This window comes from Aptenodytes patagonicus, chromosome 5 (assembly GCF_965638725.1).
Source record: "Aptenodytes patagonicus chromosome 5, bAptPat1.pri.cur, whole genome shotgun sequence".
NCBI lineage: Eukaryota > Metazoa > Chordata > Aves > Sphenisciformes > Spheniscidae > Aptenodytes > Aptenodytes patagonicus.
The window spans coordinates 27,746,169-27,768,465 of NC_134953.1; the positions used below are offsets into that span (position 1 = coordinate 27,746,169).

The following is a 22,297-nucleotide window of genomic DNA, read 5'->3' on the forward strand; positions in this document are numbered from 1 at the left end:
CAGACCTAAATATTTATTTTTAGAGGCTGTACACTGTGAAAGCTTTGACATTACGAGCCAAATCAACCGAATTTCAAATCAAGCGTTCCTTCTTAAACATACTAGTTTCCAATAAACTGTTTCACAAGCAAACATTGCAAGCGTAATAGCAAATAATGATGCCCATGGAACAATGGGATCTTTTATACAGTCCAATATATTTGGCATGCGGCAAACATCTACTGGGAATTTATTCACTGAGGCTACGCTGGAAGCGTACTACAAAGCAGCAGTCTTATTTTACTTGCGGCAAAAGTGCATTTGTGTTGCAGTTATTAAATTATTCCATGGCTATGTGTGTCATTTTCAAAGATGTAGGAACAGTTTAATATTTTTTAATTTGCAAATTACAGTAGAACATATGAATTACTATTTTACAGTTCTGGAGAGAACTTTTAGTTTCTCACCTTATACTAAATAAGCTCTAATTCCATCTCCCTCGCTCCTTCATTTGGGTACAAAAACAGCAAGCAAAAATCTCTCTTTAATAGAAACCTTACACCATCTTCCAAAACTTATTACAGCTGCCTTCAGTATAAAATGAAACCTTAGAGAATGTTATTTAAAATGTTTTTTAGAAGTCAGTAGGCCTCATGTTTCATTTCTCCACATCAGGGTTTGATTTCCTTTGTGACCTTATTCTCTGCCCTTAAACAAATCAGAGAATGAGGCCTGAAACATCTTGGAAAAGTTCCTACTATGCCAGCATCAACACACGAAATGTGTTTAGTTTATCCCGATAGCCATCAATGATTTAATCTTTTATTGACGACTGTCAAACCTTTCCTCTACCAAAAGAGAGGAGGCAAAGCAAAGAAGTAAAAGCAATGTTCTTACATTCTTGGTCCCAAATTCCTTTAAAAAAGTAAATAAAGTGTGTGCATATGTACAGGTAAGACATTTGTGAAATTTCTTCTCCAAGAGTAAATGTGTTAAAAACAAACTTTAGTTGCCCTCCGACATATGGAGCAATGATTGGTGTTTGTCAACTCCCCCACTTCAGCAGAAAGGAGTATTCCTATGCCCACACAGGCAAACAGCACAAAAGAACATAACCATCATGATGCAAATTCAGCAGGGTTTCATGACAATCCTGGAGTCCAAGGACCACAAGAAATACACTCAGTATTGGGGAAAATAACTAAATATGGAGAATCTTCCAGTAATTACAAATGACCAACCATAATTCTGTACAGAATCATTTCTTGGAAATCGTCATTTCAGGATGCTATCCTGTCTTTCCTATTTCTCTGCAAACCACACACACCTAAGGACTCTGCTTAAGCATAGGTACTGTCAAACCCACATTCATAAATCTCACATCACTATTTCACGTTTAAAATACAAGCCTTACATTGTAAGCAGATATCATCACTCAAACAACTGGCTACACTAATATTAGGTGGAAATGGTGTGTTCTTTTTTACTAAAGACTAGCAAAAGAGTCAAAGTTGCCTTTAAAAAAATCTTAAAGGCTGGTGAAACTAATTTTATCATTAGCCTTACATAACCTAATAATTATAATCAGGATCATCACTAAACTATAATGCCCATATACATCTCTAGTTATTTAACTCAAACAGTATTTTCATACAAAACAAGCTGGCAACCAATCTCATAGCTCTGTAGCCCTACTGATTTCAATATTCCCCTTGCTCATTAATATTGAATTGAATCAGAACCTCAAGAAATAAATCTTTACTATTTGACCACTGAAATTTTAGTGTTTCACTCTCACTGCTAACACAACGTTTCAAAAACAAGTCAACAGCATATGCTATGATGCGGAAAATCACCCCATAGATTAGCTGTCTTGAAGCATACTAAACACTACATCATAAGGACCATGAAAAGTAGTAGATACTAATTTTATTACCATAAATATTAGTTACTTAGTGAACCACATACAGATCTACATGGTTTTTCATAGATATGCCCTGCTTTCTTAAACAGACCTTCCTGGTTCAACTGAAATGTAATAGATGTTTAAAAGCAAATGTAATGGATGTTTAAAAATTTTTTAAATTCAAAAAATATTTTCTGTATATTGATCTGAATGTAATTGAGCCAAACCGATAATTATGTATAAGTCTCCATATGTTACATTTCATTTTTACTCTAGTTCTTCCCAAAGTCCAACTTTATAATACTTTTTAAAGAGAAAGCATGCTTAATGCTGGATCCCACCTTAAGAGACAGACATCAGCTTGCTTTCTCCAACTTGCAGTTTAGATACAAAACCAACATCATTCCCATTCAAGGAGTCGATTATCTACAAAAGGCAGAGTGAAAATGATTGCTCACGTGAAGTATATCATATTCAAGGCTACAAGCATCTAAATTTTACACCACCATAAAAATGCCTAGGGCTTCAGCACTTCTGCTCAGAATTGCTTGAGCAATTCTGCTTGCTTATCTACAGACAAACAGACTCACTATCTGAAAAGACAACTGACAAAGAGACCTGCCCAATAGCTTAAAAAACCCTGTTATTTAGCCTGTTAATGTTAAAACTTCAGAATACCTTCCTCCAAGAGAGAAATCTGCAAAGAATCCAAGCAAGCTGGTAAAGTCCAAGTTTCTGAAAAACTGGCACAATAGAAGGAGCTGCCCAGGAAACCCCCAGCCCTTCAGGACACCTGGAGGTGGGTGGGAGCCCATCCTGCCACAGATGATGGAGGGCGAAGTGAGTGGAAGAACTATCCTAGAAATGACTACTGGAGCCTGCACACTTCACAACGAGTCCTGAGAACTGGCTCTTTAAGAAGTTTAAGTCCCTGGACAGGTGGTTCCTACAAAAGGGCCTCATCTCTCTCCCATCCTCAGCTTTATCTCCTCCAATTTTTTTTGCTGACCAGCTGCAGCCAACACAGAGGGAAATCAGAGAGGAGAGAGACAGGAAAGTCATGATGCAAACGTATGAGGTGAAGACGCTGGGGTACGGAGGTGGGTGACAGGGGCCAAAACCCAAGTTTCACAGCCAACAGAGACCAGAAGATGCGATCCCACTACTCCGGTCCTAGTGCAGGGATGGAAAAACTGAGGGAAGAGAGGCTGCTCACTGAGCATGCCGGCGGAGGGAAGATGTAGGGCAGGATTTGCTGCTGCCAGAGGCAGAAGTAGAGTGCATTGTGACTGAAAGAGTGGCTCTGCCGCTACTGGAGTGCCTTGGCAGGGAGAGGAGACAATAACCCCGGAAGGGGTGAGCTCTGGGGCCCATCCTGAGGCCAAGTCTCCTTAGCAACCTGGCTGTGCCAGGGGCTGAGAAGAGCTCTGGTAATTGTCTATCCAAGCCTCCTTGTCACCCTAGCACAGACAGTTCAGGACCTTTCATGGGAGCTAAAAGCCAGAACCAAAGCCCATTGAAGTCAGGGGAAAAACTCACATGGAATTCAATGGGCTTTAGATAAGGCATTTGATTCATTTAAAAACATAAAAAATGAAAACTACTCTTATTTTCTCCTTTTGAATGTGCTTGTTTCCTCTCCTTGCAAATGTGTGATTCAAGTGCAGCCTAGGAAAATAAAAGCTGAATAGCAAATGCAAGACCAGACATGAGTTCTGGGGACAACGGAGAGATCCTCGATTGAGGGGGGTGGGGAGAAAAAAGTTATCTAATTCTTTTCCACAATTTTTAATTAGACAAGACACATTTATCAGAGTCTTTAATACCAGTTTTGAAATGTTACTGACTCCTGAGGAGTCGTCTTGACGGCTGCCACTGTGATGCTATAGAGGGCTCCCTCAAACGATGCCCCTCAGTGCGTCAGTAACCATTCTGGATCCATAGCCCATAGAGGTTCTATGTATTCAGTCATCACTGAATAAAAAATGAAGCAGTTCCAGCTGTCTCTCTGCTTAACTGAAAACACAGACCTGCCATGCCCTCTTCACTTGCCCTGGTCAGCACAGCACATTCAGCTCTAGTTGAATTTTGCCTGACTTTGAGCAGGGCAAGTCTTCAGCAGCGGGCTGGAGCCTGTTCGGTGAAAACACTGCCCATTCCCAACCACCTTCCTTCCGATCGTGCAACATCTGTTGCTTTGGCAAATGCTAATTAGCCTGTAAATTATGGGTCTCAAAAGCATCCTACAGTGTTTTAGGCCAGACTGTAATCACAGGCTCTTGCCTTGTCTTTGGCTTAGCATTCCAAACTTGCAAGACTGACCCTTCAGCCTTAAAAATCAATCACAGACTTTTCATCATAGACTTGGACTGAAATATCTGTCCCCCGTGTTTCAGTACGCAGGACTTTCCCACCATTTCCACTGAGCCATATACCTAACACCGGAGGTCCCTGAAGGCCACCGAGCTCAGGGAGCAGCACTGCTGATGGAAGAACGTGTTGCTACATAGTTCTGTCCCCAAATCAACTGCATGTGTCCTCCCCTATCCAACATGTTACGTCTGGGGATTTCCTTGGCAGGTAACTTTACAGACAGATGCACATCTGCCCAACACATCCCTCACACCACCAACTGACCCACAGACAAGCCTCATGGAGTGGGAAGCCAGTGGTGTCACCCATCTCTGGGACACCCAGAGCCCCCTCCTCATGCCCTCTTCCAAACTATACCCATGGGATTACCAAAACTGCTCCAACAGAAAATGCAGTTATGTAGTAACTTCTCAGGTGACTTAACCGCCGCCTGGAGTTGACAGGAAGGTGAAACCTCTCAGGTACAACTCCAGCTTCCCACAGGGCCCAGTGCACCCTGTGCCACCTCAAAGCTGAAATATCGTTTCTTCTCAGAAGCGGCACTAACAGCCATTTCACCCACAGTTTGAGGAAACAACTCTCTCTACCTGTGCAAGTCACTCTGTCTCTACGCTCAATTTTTGGCATCCCTGTTGAGACTGTACACATACATGCTATTACTGCTGGCTCTGATGATGTTTTTTGGTGGTGTGGATACCTACCATCGGGTGAAGGCATTTGCTAAAGCCACTGGGCCAACCACAGGATATCAGTCTCTGATCACTACTTATTTGGGCTAAATATCGACCATTAAAAGAAACATTAAATCCTTATCAATCTCTCACCCTTCAGTGAGCGAAGACCTTTCAAGTTTCTATGCTACTCTAGATGACAGCAAAGAAAGCAGTTTGGAAGGAGAGACACAAGGATCACTGTCCTTCATGAAAGATCCCACCTACACGAGCTGCAAATCTGGCCTCAGTTCATGAGCACTCAGAGGCTGGATTAATTATTGCTCTCTGAATTAGAGAGCTCTTTTGAGGAGAGTTCCAGGAGCAGCCAAGGCATGAGGAATTGCAACTCAGATTTCTCTATAAATCCAGCATTATCCAAGTTCATACAAAGGACTCGATTCGAAACTACACTTGCTCTCCATACCCCCAGGTAGAGTGGTGTAGGAGGGGTCTAACCAAACAGATGTCAGAGTCCCACAGGAATTTCCTCCTTCAAGGTAGCTTTCTACACATGGGCCAAGCCAAACCTTCACTTCCTTTCTCCAGCAATAAGCAATTGCTTATGGGGGCTTGTGCTCTATGAAATGCTGGAAGGAAAACACTGCTAACTCCACTATTTGCTCCATGGCGTGGAACAGTAAGGTTGAGTGCTGGCTGCTCTTTCAAAAGATCAGAAACAACTGAGCAGGTGTAGGCAAAATGCCTCTACTAATTAATGTCATACACTATATATACGTGAGCCAGGAGCTGAGCAGCTTCTATCAGCTGCACGTCAGTTTGGTTTCCTTTCTGCATAATATGAAGCACTGCATGTTGTTTATAGCCAATTCAGAAATGCTGCTGAACTGTCATGTTCCATTTGTATATACATACACACACATCCCTCAAATCATCGCTTCCTAGGTAATTTATACACACCAAGGTAGCATCCACATCAAGTTAGGGACAATGCTCTCTTCCCAAACTCAGCAAAATCAGAAAACGTATTAAGGCTACAAGGAATAACAGATCACTGTCATTAAACTCTAAGAGATAAAGACCATCCCTGGCAAGAATGCTTGATAAAGAACAGGAGCCTTTCAGGCAGACTAGCAGAATAACTTATGGATCAGACCAGCATTACCAGTGCTGATGAAATCATGCCTTACAAATTTTGGCATCTTTTATCAGTAGGCATTAGCCAACAAATGTTCATACTATTCAATGTTTCTGTACAGCAGGAGTCCCCATGTATAGCATTTCCTATTGGCCCAATGCTACTCGAAGAAGTCATCTCGGTGGCCAAGAGCTCAAAAGGGGTATCACTGCAGCTGGAGCTCCTGGCCCTCACAAGTGAGCCCAGCAAGGCCCGCAGCAGCTCAGGGATCTGCTCATGCAGATGGAGTGAGGGACTAACCTCCATAACCACTTTCTAAACTCCCTTTGTCCTCAAATTTAGAAGCCTTTTATATAAACTTGAGGCATTTCTTTCTGCTGCTGTGTCACTCACTTCATCATTGCTAACTACTGGGCCCAAATGTCCATCTCTGCTTTGGTTTGTGGACCAGTATCAGCAGTCAGCATAAAGTGAGACAGCAGGGAACCAGACTCCATATATCCCCTGTTGTCACTGAATACTTTCTCATAAAATTATAAACATTTTAATACTGGCTATTAAAGCATTTCAGTTCTAAAGGTTAAAACGTTGTCACAGACACCAGAATCAGGCAGCCTCCTACCCATAGCAAAGCATTTGCCACCCCAGCCAACTTCCTTGCGCCACCCAAGCCCTCCTACTTACCAAGGCCAGCTGAGTAAAAGGCAATGCCTTTTTATAATCTTTACAGAAACTAATCAGGTGTATTCAAACTCTTTGTCCTTGGCTTCACCACCTTCACCTCCTATTTGAAGTAATGACATGGTTTCTCCAGCAGGCAAAGCTCCCACTGACGTTATCCCATCTGTCTCTTTGGATAGCTCTACAGCATAGCTTCAGCTTGCTGTCCTATATGCATTTTAGCTAAAATTCATCTTCGCATAACACCTTTACAGCATAAGTTCATCTGCACACCACTTTCTCATATGGCAGCAAGCCGGGGAAAAGAAAGCAAGCAAGAGTGACTTATTTGGCTTGATACAAAGCCCGTTGATGTCAGTGAAAACAGTGGCGGGGGGTGGGGTGGAAATCATAATCAGAACTAGTTAAAAGCTATCCTTTCAAATCACACATATATCAGACGGTTAAAAGAGACGGGAACATCCAGCAAGCCCAAGGCTAAGGCAGGCTCTTGTTTTAAAACATGAAATTATCAACAGGGTTTTAAGACCAGTTTGTCTTTAAAGCAAAGCCCTGTTGTCACGCTGACACAGTGTGGGTTTCATCAGCCCCGTGGAACAGAAAAAGTCATAGCAGCAAGAGTTGTACAACACTAATCTTGGCGCTCGCTTGCAGTATTCCTCACACAGTGCATGCATAAGCAAAAGCTTCATACATGTCCGAACAAAGAGGGGAGAGGCCTTATTTTGGTTTGAAAAAAACACGGGAAACAAAACAATGAGGAGCTGAAATTTTCATTGAAATTCTTTTCAGTGTGCCCTAAAAGAAAGAGGCTACAAGAGTATATGAAAAACAGCTTGTGACTTCTCACTGACAAGTGGTAAATTTTTATTGTTCTGGCCGTTTCCAGAGACTGCACTAATTTTTATGCACAGAGATATCATCCTTTGTACCATGCACAGCTTCCAGCACTCAGTTGCTTTATAATAACCAAAGATAATGCTGGGGTCCAGCATCGTTGGACTGGGCTCTCCAGTAGGCTCTGCCAAAGGTTTACCCTACGCCTGGCAAAACACATCTCTCCCACAGGGATGATGTCCTCTCCCAGCTGCAGTGGTTTTAACTCACCAGTGCACCCAGTGATGCCATAAAGCACACAGTGGAAGTTATTACTGCTGTTGTTATTGTGACCTGACAGCATATTTTTCATCCTCCAAATTTCCCTTCCTGAAAACAGGTCTGCCTTTAAAGTAAAATGGAAAAAGATTATGTAAACTTTAAAAGCCCTCTTATATTTCTACACTTCTCCCCCTTTTCTTACACAGCACACTAGCTCTATTGAGGAATGCAGGCGTGAAATTATCAGAAAGACCATGGTATTCTGCCTCCCCTGCTAGACACGGCTGATCGACCATACCTGTGGCTCAGGCTCTCAGGGCAGGAGAGAAGCTCCAGCTCCCAGAGTTTCAATGCTCTGTGGTGGACCACCCTGGCTCAGCCTCAAGACATGTCTATGTTGGACCTCACTCAGCCTTCGGGCTTGCCTCCCCTGGTGATGAAGTTTGCCTCATGTGGTCCCATGTCAGGAGGGGAGATGTCCCTCCATCAGGATCACACTCATTTCTGCAACACAGAATCCATAACCTGTTCTAAACGTTGGACCAGATGCTGAAGATGACTGCTCTTGGGAGGACCCTGATTATACACATTTGTCATTATATTTCAAGTAATTCAGGTAAATCCAGGTAAAGTTTGCAAGACAGAAGATGCAAGAGCTTTCATAGCAAGCACTAAGGCTGGCCACACTTGGACGTAAACTTTGTGTTCCAAAACAAGAAAGCTTTTCTCTGTTATTTTCTACAGTTCTTGACCTCTCTTCTGCATCCACATTTTCCTGCCTTTCAGCGTACACTCCGAAAGCCCAGCTTCCTAAGAAGCCAGACGCGTGCAAAATCAGCACAGCTATTTCCTTGCATCTGAACATTTCTCAGTTGTTTATAGTGAATGAGAGAGATGCCCTTACAAACCCCTCTGCACACCACTCCTCATTGTGCCTACTCATTGGCAGATTTATACGCTGTCCCCCAAGCCAAGGGAGCACCGTCACCAGCCTCTGGCTGAGCAGCAGGTGACAGAACTGCTTTATGAGAAAATTTCACTGAAGAGGCGGGAAAAGTAATTTGTTGGAATATTCATTCAAACATAGACATCGGAGGTTTTCACCAACACTCTAGACAGTACATTAGCACAGGTATCAAAGGAAAGGTACATTTAAAACCAACTACTGAAATGAAATTATGTTGCTCAGTAATGTATATAATCCAATCTGATAGCAGAAATGATGCTGCTGCAGGTATAAACACTAACCAAATGCATGCATATTCACGTGTAAAGGCAGAATACAACTTAAAAGCAACTATTTTCATCATCTAATTTGTGACGGTGATTAAAAATCCCTAAAAGTATACATAATTTTACACTTTCACAAGCATCTTGTAAAAAATGGTAAAGACTAACTTTATTCCAACTAATACACTGTCATGTTGAGTTCTTCACTCAGCTCAAGTTCTGACAGTATCAGTGTTTTTCTTTCATGAACAGCCAAAAATTTCAACATATTCATGCAACCTTTTAAAGAGCAACCTGAAAAAATAATCTTAATATTTTATATTTACAGAGCAGTTCAATATTCAAAAGTGCTTAACAAACTATGATTTTTAATGTGGCTTTTAGATTATAATTAAATTAGATTTCACTTTATTTTTATGTTTAAATGGAACAACTGCTGTTGAAGCTGCACCATGAGAACAGTAGTAATCCAAAGATGACCTAATGACTTAAAATCCTGAAAACCTATAAAATACAGCCACCTCTGGATTTCAAGTCACACAGTGGTTTGCAGAACAGTGAGAGGAGAGGACACCAACAAGAAGGTTGTAAGTGCAACCTTTTCTCTAATAGCCACAGAATTTCACATTTTACTGATTTGTCCACACTTTGGTACTGCCAGATCTCTCATCCCCTTAACTATCTCACCCTAGTACCCACCCCTCAAGGTTTTTTCTCTTCTGCATTATAAACCTCTGGGAAGACACACACACACCCTTTCACTCTTGTACCTTCCCAGTGCCATCAACCCCAGCCTCAGCTAAATACAATCATGCACAACCCCCAGTGCCTACCGCTCCAGTCTACCACATCTCCATCCACTTCCACTTCTGCTACATCTCTTTTAATCGTAGTTTAATCCCCAAAAACACCAGTGGGGTGGTCTCAGTTAGGATTCGTCTTACCCGCCACGGACAGCTATCCCATTACAGCCACAGAGTTGTCCCACCTCTGCGTTTCCTCCCACACTCGGGGACAACATGAAGAAATGCAGGTGCAAACTCCTCATTAATAAGGCAGTCATGATTAATAACCTTGTGTTTGCCTTTAATATGGTCCATTCATCCAGTCTGTATCACAGTTCATTTACGTTTTTCTATATTTGTGATAATTCAAGCTCCGCCCCACCCTCACCCCCTTTTTTTAAGAGGACGTAACTTTACCAATTTACTGCCAAATACACTGCCATTTTTTTTCAGTAACAAAATTGTTGAGAAAAGACTGGACCAGGTCAAAAAGCCCCTCTGATTAGGCACAGACATGGCTTTCGACATGTGTCAATTGCACCTTTAACAAGGCAACACTCTTGTTAGCATCTTCAGACAACTCCTGCAAATTCCTACTTGCATTTCTACGAGTAGGATACTGCATGAATTAGAAGGTATGATTAAAAATTATAATAACAGAGCTGAAACAATATCCTGTTCATCATTCATCAAAAGAAAGAAATACCTGCCTTGGGGCTATAATAAGACAGAAAGTGGGACAGGGAGACCAGTTCTCCCCCAGCAGATTCTGCAGGAAGCATTCCAAACATGACAAATTCACTGTTCACCCAGCAAATGAAGTAATGACACTAGCATTTGTCCATAAAATGTAATTTAGCCAGACTACTCCAATGAAATCAGAAGCTTTAACACTATAAAACTAGGGGGTTGGAATATTTTTACCTTATTAAGAAAGGGGGGGGGGGAAACATAAGCTTTCATTTTCCCTTAGCTGAACCATCACACTGTAGTCTTTGTTTTCAGGAGTGAAGCGCACAGCTTCCAGCACTAAACAATTTGCGTAATTTCTTCTCAGATGCACACACCTTGCCAAAAGCCTAGTGCCAGGTGTAAAGTCCACACTCGGGCTTATCAGTACATTAAATAAAATCTTCTTCCCTCTCAGCCTAACCAAATACCTGAAGGCAAGCATCAGTGTGGATTCCTTAATGCTTTCAGCCCCTGTCTCATCATGTCCCATGCCACAAGCACTTGGGTGAAGACGTCAAGCCAAAGCTTGTCCATGTAGAGAGCCAGTCAACAACTACAAGCACATCTGCCAGAAATACAAGTTTAGGCTTGGTTGTAATACCTACATTTAACTCCTGCCAGACATTAGTGATGCAACGTCCAAGGCATGTATTTAGTCGGTGTCAGTTCCTTTTTCGTATGTAACCTGAATCCTAAAAATAATTCTTTGGAAATTAAGGAACGTACTATAGTTAAGTCAAACTAATTTGGAACTTTATTTTGACAAAACAAGCCTCGGCAAAAAGCAAATAACAATGCATATGTTTTTATGAATTCGGGAATGACAAAATGGAAACATGTCTTCAAAAAAAAAAAGTGTCTGTGCCATGTTTGCAGCTAGAGACTCTGAGAGCACATGAAAATCCAAAAATAAAACTGAGTAGAAACAAAAGCAAAGTTTTTTCTTCTGCCTTAACTAAGGGAAATATAAACAGTGAAGTATCAATAGCAAAAAAGTAGATTTTTTTTTTTAATAACTTTCTGTAAAAAGCAAGAATAAAATTCAGTCTAAAGCCCTCTAAACCTCCAAGAGTTCAGAATAAAAGCAGTTTTTTGCACACCCATCAGTAAAACCACTCATACATGAGATTTCTGGGGCACAAGCTTTAAGCTGAGAGTCATTTAAAATGCTTCCCGGAAGAGAAGTTATTCTCACACTGTTTTCATATGAAAATAAGAATTACTGTTAAGGGACAACTGCGTGGTACTCTGCCACCTCTGGAGTTCACTTCTCAGTAACGAGAACCAAAGGCATGGCTATTAAGTAAATTAGAAACTGGTCAAAGTACAGCTAAACTGGTTGCAAAAGGACTTTTTTAAAAAAAATATTTGTGACAAGTTATGTTCATTTTTATAGTAAACAGCAGGGTCTTCTTACACATTCTTGGAAGATGTGTCGTGCTATGGCAGCTGCTTATAAAACCCAGTAAATGAGGCAATGTGCTGAACTTTGTCTGAAACCAAACCATCTTTTGTTTCCCTGGATGATGACATTAAATAGGACAGAAATGGCTACCTGCACTATGAGTGTTCAAAGACTAACCTTTTTTTTGCCATTAAAATATAAATTCAATTAGTTACTTCCATGCTTAAACAGAACTACCGCTGCTGAAATTGTACTCTAGCGATAATTGCAATCCAGGAGTGATCTAATTATATACAAGTCTCAGTGGCTGCATTCCCACGTTGCTTCCTACAACCCGGATTCACTACAATACAACTCATAAGTGAAAACCACATCGTTTGCAATCATCCTCCCCTAAGACTGCATGACTTTATATATGTTTAATGAGAAGTAAGCTTACTATAAGAAAATGTGAGTTTCTACCTACTGTTAAATACAAAAGAATAGAAAGGCACTTCAGCTGCATGTAAAAAACCAGCTGATGGGCTAAACTGTACAAGGGAAAGAACATTCTTTTAATTAAGGTACTGGATTAGGATTCAAGCACCAGCTTTACTTTTTGGCTCTGCCACCAGCTTCCTGTGTGACCCAGGGCAAGAAATTTCATCGCTCCACAGCTCAGTTCTTCATCTATAGAATGGACAGTGACATTTCCTTCTCCCAGTCTCTCCGCATTTCGGTTGTAAGCAATTACTGTGCGCTGGCACGTTGCCTTGGACAATAAGTATCCATTATTAATTGAAGCCTCTGGGTACTACTCCAATAAAAAGCTAAAAATCGACTCATCCCCCTTTCACAGGATCCTAACGGAGTTTTGTATTGCCACCATTTGCCGCTACCGCAATAGAACACATTTGTATCCCTGAGCAAAGCCCTGCATACAGCCTGCTTAAGCCCCTGTTTTGAAATGGAGGAGGAGGAGAGAGGAAGAGGCAGTTGATTGGGGTATCCCGAACATTTAAAGAACAACTTTGTCCAAGACAGAATATCCTGGCCAACTCATTCCCCACTAACGCTGTCAATGTGCACAAGTATCCTGTGCAATACAGAGAGGCTGCCAACGACTTGCTGCTTTTTTCTTCAGTATTTTCTACTCCCATTGTAAAAACTTCAGTGCAATGGTTTTGCCAGGTTTGTAAATTTGAATGAGACCATCTGAGCTGAGTTGACTATTTTAAGAGGGTTCTTGCAAGTAATTACAAGGTAAAAACGAGAATACTTCACACCTACATTCTGACTGAAAACTACTCAGCCCTGCTGGCTCCAGGCTTTTAATTGTCAAAAGAGTTCAAGGTTTGGAAAGTTATTGGCATCAAGGAATACTGGATATTCCTAACTAGCATTGTGTCATTATTTGGCATGATTTTTGCTGGGATACCTCCCAAATCTGTGACATAATCAGAGAGTTCTCTACATTACACCATACAGTCAGATGCTCATGTTAGTGTAATACGTTACCATGTTTAATACCATTTGCTATTACTTACACTTAATCAACTCTGGAACCAGTTAAACCATATAGAAAAGGCAATTTCAGAGGCTTTCAACTGACAGTTTTCCACACACAACTTGACCTAAAATTACAACCTGAAGTTTGTAAGATGCGGTCTACATACGCAATTGCCTCTAAACAAACATCCATAACTCTCCACAACCCTGTGGGAACTGAAAATTCATATGAAAACAGAAAAAAACCCCACACAAAATTAACATCTGTAGAACTCTCTTAACTAGAAAAACTGTTTCCCCTTCTGGCCAGTCTTAATTTACTGCTTCAGCAATTTTATGCCCAACCTCCACACAAGCTTTCGGCAACACAGAAATGGCTGAGCTCTCTAACACCAATCCCCCTTTTAGGTTAAAGTCCCAATGCAGTATCTCTTGAAAGACTCACAGTAAATTCAACACAGGTATCTTAGGCTGCACATTCCTATACATATGTTTTCAAAGTAAACTAACAATTACACTCTAACTCATCAAATTCAATGCAAAAAGGAAGTAAAATGATTAAGTACACGGAACTCGAAAATGCAGGTCGTGACTTCTAATAGTCACTCTTGGGCTTCTGATTTCCTGTCTCACAGGGCCCGAGCATCAGAAAATGTTGAATATTTGCCCAGGTAAAATCAGGGCACCTTTGGATGCCATCAGCTGGGTACCCAGCACCCCAAATCGCTAGTCACTTTTCAAAAACCTCATTACTTTTCTGCCTCTCTATAGGAAAGGAATTTAAATAAATCCCACAATCCTTATTACCATTCCGTTCATTCATGCAGGTCACTATAATTTACTGCCAGGAAAAATAAACTTCTGCATAATATTCCTCAATGTAAGACATTCAAAGGGCTTAAAGACGGAGAGGAGGTGAGAGGGCTTCTGACAAATATTTGCTCAAGTGACCGCATCATCCATGAATGCATTTGTTACAAAAAATGGGTGAAGATATTTACGGTCAACATGAAACATGCCAGATTGGGACTGGGGTGGTAACAAGGAAAAAGAGCAGGGGACAGAGAAGGGAAGGGGAATTTTTAACCAGCTTTGTTTCATCAGCAAGGAAAACTCCCAATATTGCAAAACTGGCTTTTTCCTCCCATGTAGCCTACTAAAAAACAGTTTTCAGCAAAACCAAAGTTGAGTCATTCTAGGCTCCCCAAAGGATTAAGAAAAAAAAAAAAGGGAAACCTAAAAAACCTCCAAAAAATCCCACAACTCATCATCTCCTCACATTCTTCCTAGGCTCTGTAAATCGAGCCTTGTCCCTGGCAAGCCCACGCAAGCAGCCCGCGCCCTCCGGCAAGGTGGTCAGCAGAGGACAGAGGCACGCAGAACACAATTTACTACCAACTCTGGCAGCCGTTGCTGCTGCACCCTCCATAAACTTTGTTTAAACAAGTGTTCAAACAAAAACAACTTGGCCAGTCACTTGGTTCACCTCAACAATACCCATAGCTCACTCTACCGAGGATGAGCCAAGGCTATAAAAATCCTCACTGCTTTCAGTGTTGACTACCTAAAACCAAGTACAGGTGAGTTGGGTGGTTCACAGACTGGCTTTGAAGACTTCAACATATTGAGGCTGGTGGTAGGGATTCAGTCTGATGGCATCCCCATCACAAAATTATCTTTTTCCTCCTCTGCTCGACGAAGGCTAGCTCTCACTGGCATTTTTGTGGGGAATGTTTTCATTTCTTGCTGCCTGAGAAGCTGGCTCTTGTTTTCTTTTGGATTTGGGGGTTTCCACAGATTTAAGTGGTCCCAGACAAAATAAGACACTACTTTTAAAGAGCATCCAAAACAATGCGAGAGATGCATTTTTATTCATGTAAAAACCAATCAAGACATAAGGAAATGAAAATTTTGTCACTGTTTTGGTCATATAAACCCAAACTCACAGTAAGATTCTCCATAGAAGGTAAGTTGGGCTGCCACTCACCAGCCAAAAATAACTTGCAATAATCAGAATCAGTATTAAAAGCAAAAATTAATCATCAAAAGTTTTATTCACAGAGTTTGTGACACTCAGATCATCCCACAAGCCTGGAGAGAGCAAAGCCCAATCAAGACATACTTCAGAAAGTGCAGCTCAGATCCCCAAAGTACAGCAGGTACTGCTGGTATCTATCCCCTGGTAGTACAGCAGGTCCTATTGTAACAGCCAAACTGATTACTTTTGGACAGCAATGCCTTCAGAGTCAATAAAACTGCTCACATCCATCCAGGCTAATCAGCAAGAGTAGGGGTGAATGGAATTGATTCCTGAGATTTCAAGCCCTAATTTAGCTAAGCACTTAAATAAATATGTGTAAGCCTTATTAAAGTCAACAGGATTTTGGTATTATTAAGTTAATATTACTAAGCATGTGCTTAATAGTCCTGCTGAATCGCAGCTTTGCTACTACTAAGAATTCAGACAGCTTTTTAGAATTTGTCCTCAAGTAAAACCATTTCTTCACAATTTTTGTCGCCTATGTTTCAGGGACTCCCCGCAGCCCACACAACGGGCTACAGTCAGATGTCTGTTATACAGCTGTGAGTGCAAAGTACCTTTCCTGAAGCTCCAGATCTGCGCTAGTTTCAAAGTCAATATCTAGCTTTTCATTAAAAAATAAAAAAATATATTGTTTCAGCTATAACAGCAGCAATCCAAAGGATCACTTGACAGTTTTCATAACTGGAGTTATTAAAATTTGTGTTAATACAATTGTACAAGTAATAATTAAATTGTAATAGTAATGATTAAAATTGCATCAGTATTTATTATTTGTTCATCACGGTAAGCTTGTAGGTGTATAACAGCAACAAGAACTCACTTGCACACATGGATATTACACCTCACCAAGGCATGGGTAGATTAGCCCTACAGACACGAGTGGGACAGATGAATATATAAAGTTATGTAACAGTTAGTTATGTAGTGAAATCTTATCTTTAGACTACTGTGAAATCATCTTCAAAATTAATGCAGAATGTATCAACTTAGTTCTAAATATTTTAATAGAGAAACTCATTAATTAAAAACATCGTCTCACATGTGACAGAGTTTTACTTACCAACAACATCGAGATGGTATGTGTGATTGATGGATCCGTACTGGTTTTCCACTACGCATGTATAATTTCCTTTGTCAGACGGGACCACGCTCTCCATGATGAGACTCCAGTGCTGGTTGCGGACCTGGCGGGTTGTAAGCAGAGAGGTTGGGAACTTCACTAGCATAGTTTCACCCTCTCCTCCTCCAGAAGAACTGTTTTCTGAATAGTTAACCTTTTGTAATCCATGTTTAAAAGCCTCTTCTGTGCTCGTTTACAGTACTGGACACTGAAATACTTTCTTTATTCCTGATCAGGTACAGCACAGCTGCAGCAGTGAAAGCTTTCATGCATTCTGCTATAAATTTACCTCGTCCCTGATCTGAGCACTGCACACTCAGTCCTACCAGGCTTACGAGGATGGCACCAATTAGCAGCAGTTGTCTTACCAGGCTTTACCTCTCAATCCACTCTAAAGCAAATTCACACCCTCAGGATATTTCCCATCTGTCTCCAAACAATAATCTGATAATATTAACTACCCACCAGCAATATGGGATGGATATGATCCCCTAACGTCTAAGTCTCCATCTTTCTCTAATAGCTCAATTACACAGCCCGCATTTTGGAGAAACAAAATACAGAAGGGCAATGTTTGGGATCCCTCCCACAGACACATAGAATGGCCACATCTCTTGCTGCTCTGGGGTACCACAAGACAGACGTGAAGATGCTGCCTCATGAAAAATGCCTGAAGAAAATCCTCATGGAAACAGAGCATAAGGATACACATTTATTTCATACAATCCTTCTTGGACAGAATGTATTAAAGGTGCTGATTCTGTTCTCATTTGAACTCAAAAGGAGCGTTGGCATTGATCTTGCAGAAAATAGGATCCAGCCCAATACTGGAAGGATATAGAGTCATCCGGTACACATATATATATTTTCTGCATCATAAGTTGGCTCCCCAAATGACCTTTCTGGCTATCCACTAGCCCTTTGTTTTAGCATTACGTTTTTGACAAAGTGCTCAAAGATCTTAACATTATGTGGCTGTAATGTACAACTTTTAAACTGCAAAGTACGTATTTTAGCAAATGGAATAAAAATACAATCTGGTACAGTCATTTTAATCAGCCAAATGGAAAGTAGTAATTCAGTGTAGTACACCAGAAAAATTTATGGACCATTCAGCGACACTTCCAGTAACTATACATTCTTAAAAGCTCATTACAACTATAGGTCTGAAATCCTGATTCGTGCCTGACTATTGTGTAGGTCCTTATCCAGCAGGGAAAGGCTATGCAGGACTGCGTCCCCGGTGCCAAGAGCTTAGCTCTCACACCTGCTGGAGGTAAAAATGCCTTCAGTTCAAAGATTGGAAGAAAAGAGTCCTCTCTGTAAGGGGCTCCTGGCTTTTATAGTCCCCCCAGATAGTAATTAGCTCATTAGCTAGTTATTACTATTATTGTCCAGTTACGGTCTAATATTAGCTAACAACTGGCCATGTGGGCTTTGAAAAACAAAGAAAACATAGACGAGACTCCAGCAGCAGGTGAAGGGCATGGATGCTAACCAAATGTTGCAGAAACGTGTGACACGACCCCAAAACGTCCAGCCCAAACTTAGAGCTGCTCTCCCCAGCCCCCCCATCTTGATGGTATACATCAAAACTATATATTGAATTTTTTTTCACACTATGAAGAGCTAAGAAATAAGTTTATGAAGCTAGAAAGAGTTTATCAGGGTTATTTTATTGTCTTGTTATTCTGCTAAGCAACCTTGAAAGTCAAAGTTTGGGTCAGGAAGAATTACTGTCATAAAACACTGGTAAATAACAAATACAACAGCTACATATTTTGGATATTTTACTTCTTTAGGAGCTATTTTGGGGGAGACTTGGTCAAAGTGACCTGAACTTTTTGCCATTACAAGTTACATCTCACTTCTCAGAATCAGAGCAAGTGTTTTTAACCTATTTGACTGCAAAACAGGAAGAACAGATCATGGTTCCGTGGAAGTTAAAACAAAATAAAAATTGGTAACAAGCTGTAAGTAATTAATTTGATAGGAAAATACAAGAGATTGTTTAGCATTCAATAAGAAAACATAACTAACTTACAGCCACAAGTGGATATACTGGATGGCAATATTAAAAAATATTTGTGCAATTTCCCTTCTTTTAGCTCCAATGAAAAGAGATAATATCTTTATAATAAAACAACAGCTTAAGCCTCTTCAATTTAAGCTAAACAACTGCTGTAGAGGCCCAAAACATTTATGACACATTGTCACACAACTGGATTTATGTCATGGATCTGGATTCAACTAGATTCAGCTTGTTGGCTTAGTGCTTTCTGTTACAAGTGCAGCATTGCAAAGCCCAGAAAAACTCCCCTTTGCTGGGGATGACAGCATCTTCTGCTGAAGACTCCCAAATTGAACCCTTCATTCTCAGACACATGATGGTCCTGCCACATCCCTGCAACACCCTGATCATACAGGCTTTGTTAATGTGGTCTTTTTAAGTAATGTGCCGTCACTCCCTAGTCCTGTCTTTGGGCAGCAAAACTGGTGCCATTACTGACAACCAGCACCAAAATCACACCAGTTTATGTAAAAGCTAGTTTCAAAAGAGGTTCAAAGCAGTGCTTCCACAGTACATAGGTCTTACACCAGCCTTTTGTGTATGGATGAACTACAACAGTGATATTCATTTTGGGGGAAAAAAAAAACAAACCAAACAAAAAAAAAACCCCCACCCTTGTGACTGAAGTTGCAAATAGATGGTCTCTTTGGTAATGCAGGTTAAAGCCATTAGCTCCCTCCTGGTTGCTCACTAGGGCCCTTCTAACTGAAGACACCAGTCCTACAGCTGTCCAAATATTCCCTAATAAGTTTCCCTGGGTAATACCAACTGGGTCCATTTAAGCCGTTTAAATAGATGACTTGAGCTTACCTGGCAGACAGAACATATTAGGGAGCTCAGGTGAACTAAGCCACTAGGAAAAAAAACGAAGGCAGCAACAAGCCGCTGAAAGCGGGAGCATCCTCACCAGGCATATGGGATCCAGCAAAGGACAAGTGTCCACAGCCAGAGATTTATCAGTTGCAGGAAACTCTTCCAGCTCTTCAACCTGACTAGCTCCTTGCCACCTATTATGCTGTTATTTCTGCTATTTTGCTCCCTGGCGTCCTAACTTCATATTGAGTTTTTTCAAAATCCCGGAGAATACCCACACAGTCCCACCCACTCCATCACCTGGTCTTCAGGGTACCCCTTCCAATTTGTCACTGCCTTTTCTTGACATAGGGAAATTCAGGGAACAACCACATTCCAAGTATCCCGAATCACAGCTTGACCCTTCAGATACTTTGTTGACACAGTTTAATAACTGCTTTTGTCGTCTTTTTTTTTTTTTTTTAATTGCTTTGCAATACCTATTTTCATGTTTTATCTGTGCTTCATACCCAAAAATGGTATTTTATTGAGGTAATAAATATAATCTTAACATTTTTTTTTCCTGACCAGGTATGGACACTTCTAGTAAATTACTAAGGTGGGTTTTTTCGCCATCTTCTCCATCAAATTCTTAAACTATTCTTCCAAACAGTCTCTCCAAACAATTCAATTTTTAAACTAAATTATCAATATCAAATGCATACAACTGTACCCTTAAGATATAGCTTGGAGGTGGAAAATCTAAACTGGAATCAAAATGCCAAGAAATATTGGTCAGAAATCTAGGAAAGGGCAAGTAGTGTTTCATAGAAACGTTTTGGTTTTGGAGTACCCTATAAAAAATTGTGGACAGTTCTGTTTAATTTTAAAATACATGTCTTCAGTGAACAGATACATCATTAAAAGTTGTCACTTAGCAAAAAATGGTAAAAAGGGGTCAATTTTAAATGAATTTCAAAAGAAAGAAGGATTAGAAACCAAAATGTGATTCCCCACAAAATCAGCACAGTTCAGACATATACTGGTACTGCTCAGGCAGAGAGAACAAGTGCAGAACCATCCATACAAAAGCTTATGGCTTTTACAGTTCCTATAGAGTCAGAACTCTTTCTTTACTCTGTATTTATCTGGCTGAATTTAAATGTGTATACGATGACTGTAATGATGAAGCTTATCAAAATGCATATGTGAGAACACACACCTGTTAATACTTAAACAGTAACAACTGATAGAAGTACATTTGCTTTCTGGGTGGTGTACAGGAAAGTAAAGGCTCCTGTGGTCTCTCATAGAGGATTTAGATTATTCACTCAAAGAAATTATAAAATGCCTTTAAATGCACAAGCAAGACCTATCATCACTTTAGAGACAGATAGAAAAAGACTAAAAAGGGCTTAGACATTCAACAACCGATCCTTTTCTCCTTGCTGTAAGAACCTTGGGTATACCTTGAAAAATCATAAATGGTTCTATTTTGAAATTCACCACCCAGAATTAGTCATGGTGGAGGAATTTTGCTCTGGAAGCTATCTTGGCCAGCACATACACCCTTCTTCTAGCCTGCCTGAGTGCAAATTGGCTCAAGACATTCCCCAGTCAGAGGGACAAAGTGCTACAGGCCACTATCTGATTGCGATAAAGAGGATACGAAGAAGAGATTTCTTAGCTCAAGGCAGCAGGAGAGAGATGGCTGGAGGATTACTGGAAAGCTTCACATTTTCCTTCCCTTTACTTTGTTCTTAAAGTCTTGAAGGGATGATTGCCTCTTCCGAAAGGGACAGACAGTGTTACATCAACCGGTGACGGCCAAGTTTGGTTCCAGCTATTCTACTCGCTCAAAGCATTATGAAGATCTCCAGCAGAAATGCTTTACATATAGCAACACCCAGATTCAAGACAAGCTACTGTACAAGAATTGTCATGAGTTGCTGTGATATGTGTCTGAAGACAGACCAACGTGGAAAGACTTAGTCCTTTCTGAGCATTCCTTCATTACAAGTTTGTCGGTATAGAGGTGTCAAGAAAATACAATTCTCTCTTTATTCCAGAATAATTTTGAACTAAGCCCACAGCGACCTCTAACAAGAAGAGGACACAGCCTCCAGAAGCTCTGGAGACCTCATTCTTTAACACCCATTCACTGAAAAAAAGCTTTACACCTTAAAAAAAGATGGTTATTCAAAACACCAACAGAATCTGGAATACACATAGATTTAGTAAGCAGAATGACAATGATAAGTAAATGCCTCCAGGTCATTTAGAATTTGATGTATTTCTGAGCAACAAGAAAGTCTAAAATCCACAGCTGTGTCCCCTCTTTTTTTCCTTTAGACTAAAGAGATGTAAGAAGTTATGATTTAGGCATATACTAATGTACTTTATGTAGAAGTTATGATAGGTATATACTTCACTTATCCAGCTGGCTTTAGAAACAGGCATCTGTGGTTTCTCCCCAGAGTACATACATACCTCGGAAATTGTATATGTTTAATACACATGAGCAAAAATTTAATTTGTGCCACTTAATGGGCACAAGTCTAAATGAGCTCACCCAGATCCCTAACACAGGCTAGCAGTGGCAGCACAGAGCCCTACACAGGCTGTTTTACCCCACCAGAGATCATCCTCCCAAACCAGAGAGATCAGGTATCTCCACCCTGCCTTGCAAGACACACATTTTCCTTCACGGTTTTCAAGAGTGATATCTGCATTCCCCCTTCATGAGATGTAAAGTGTTCAAATAATGTCTCAGTTAGTACCAAA

The 22,297-nt window shown here is 40.7% G+C and overlaps 1 protein-coding gene across 9 annotated transcripts in view; it reads right to left on the reverse strand.

Annotated features, from left to right (window-relative positions):
• FGFR2 (fibroblast growth factor receptor 2) overlaps positions 1-22,297 on the reverse strand; it is an 88,470-nt gene that overhangs the window by 35,478 nt on the left and 30,695 nt on the right. For all 9 annotated transcript variants that reach the window (XM_076339147.1, XM_076339145.1, XM_076339144.1 and 6 more), the window contains one exon: positions 16,591-16,714. In XM_076339147.1, coding sequence (XP_076195262.1) covers positions 16,591-16,714 — 124 coding nt within the window. The remainder of the gene's footprint in view (positions 1-16,590; positions 16,715-22,297) is intronic.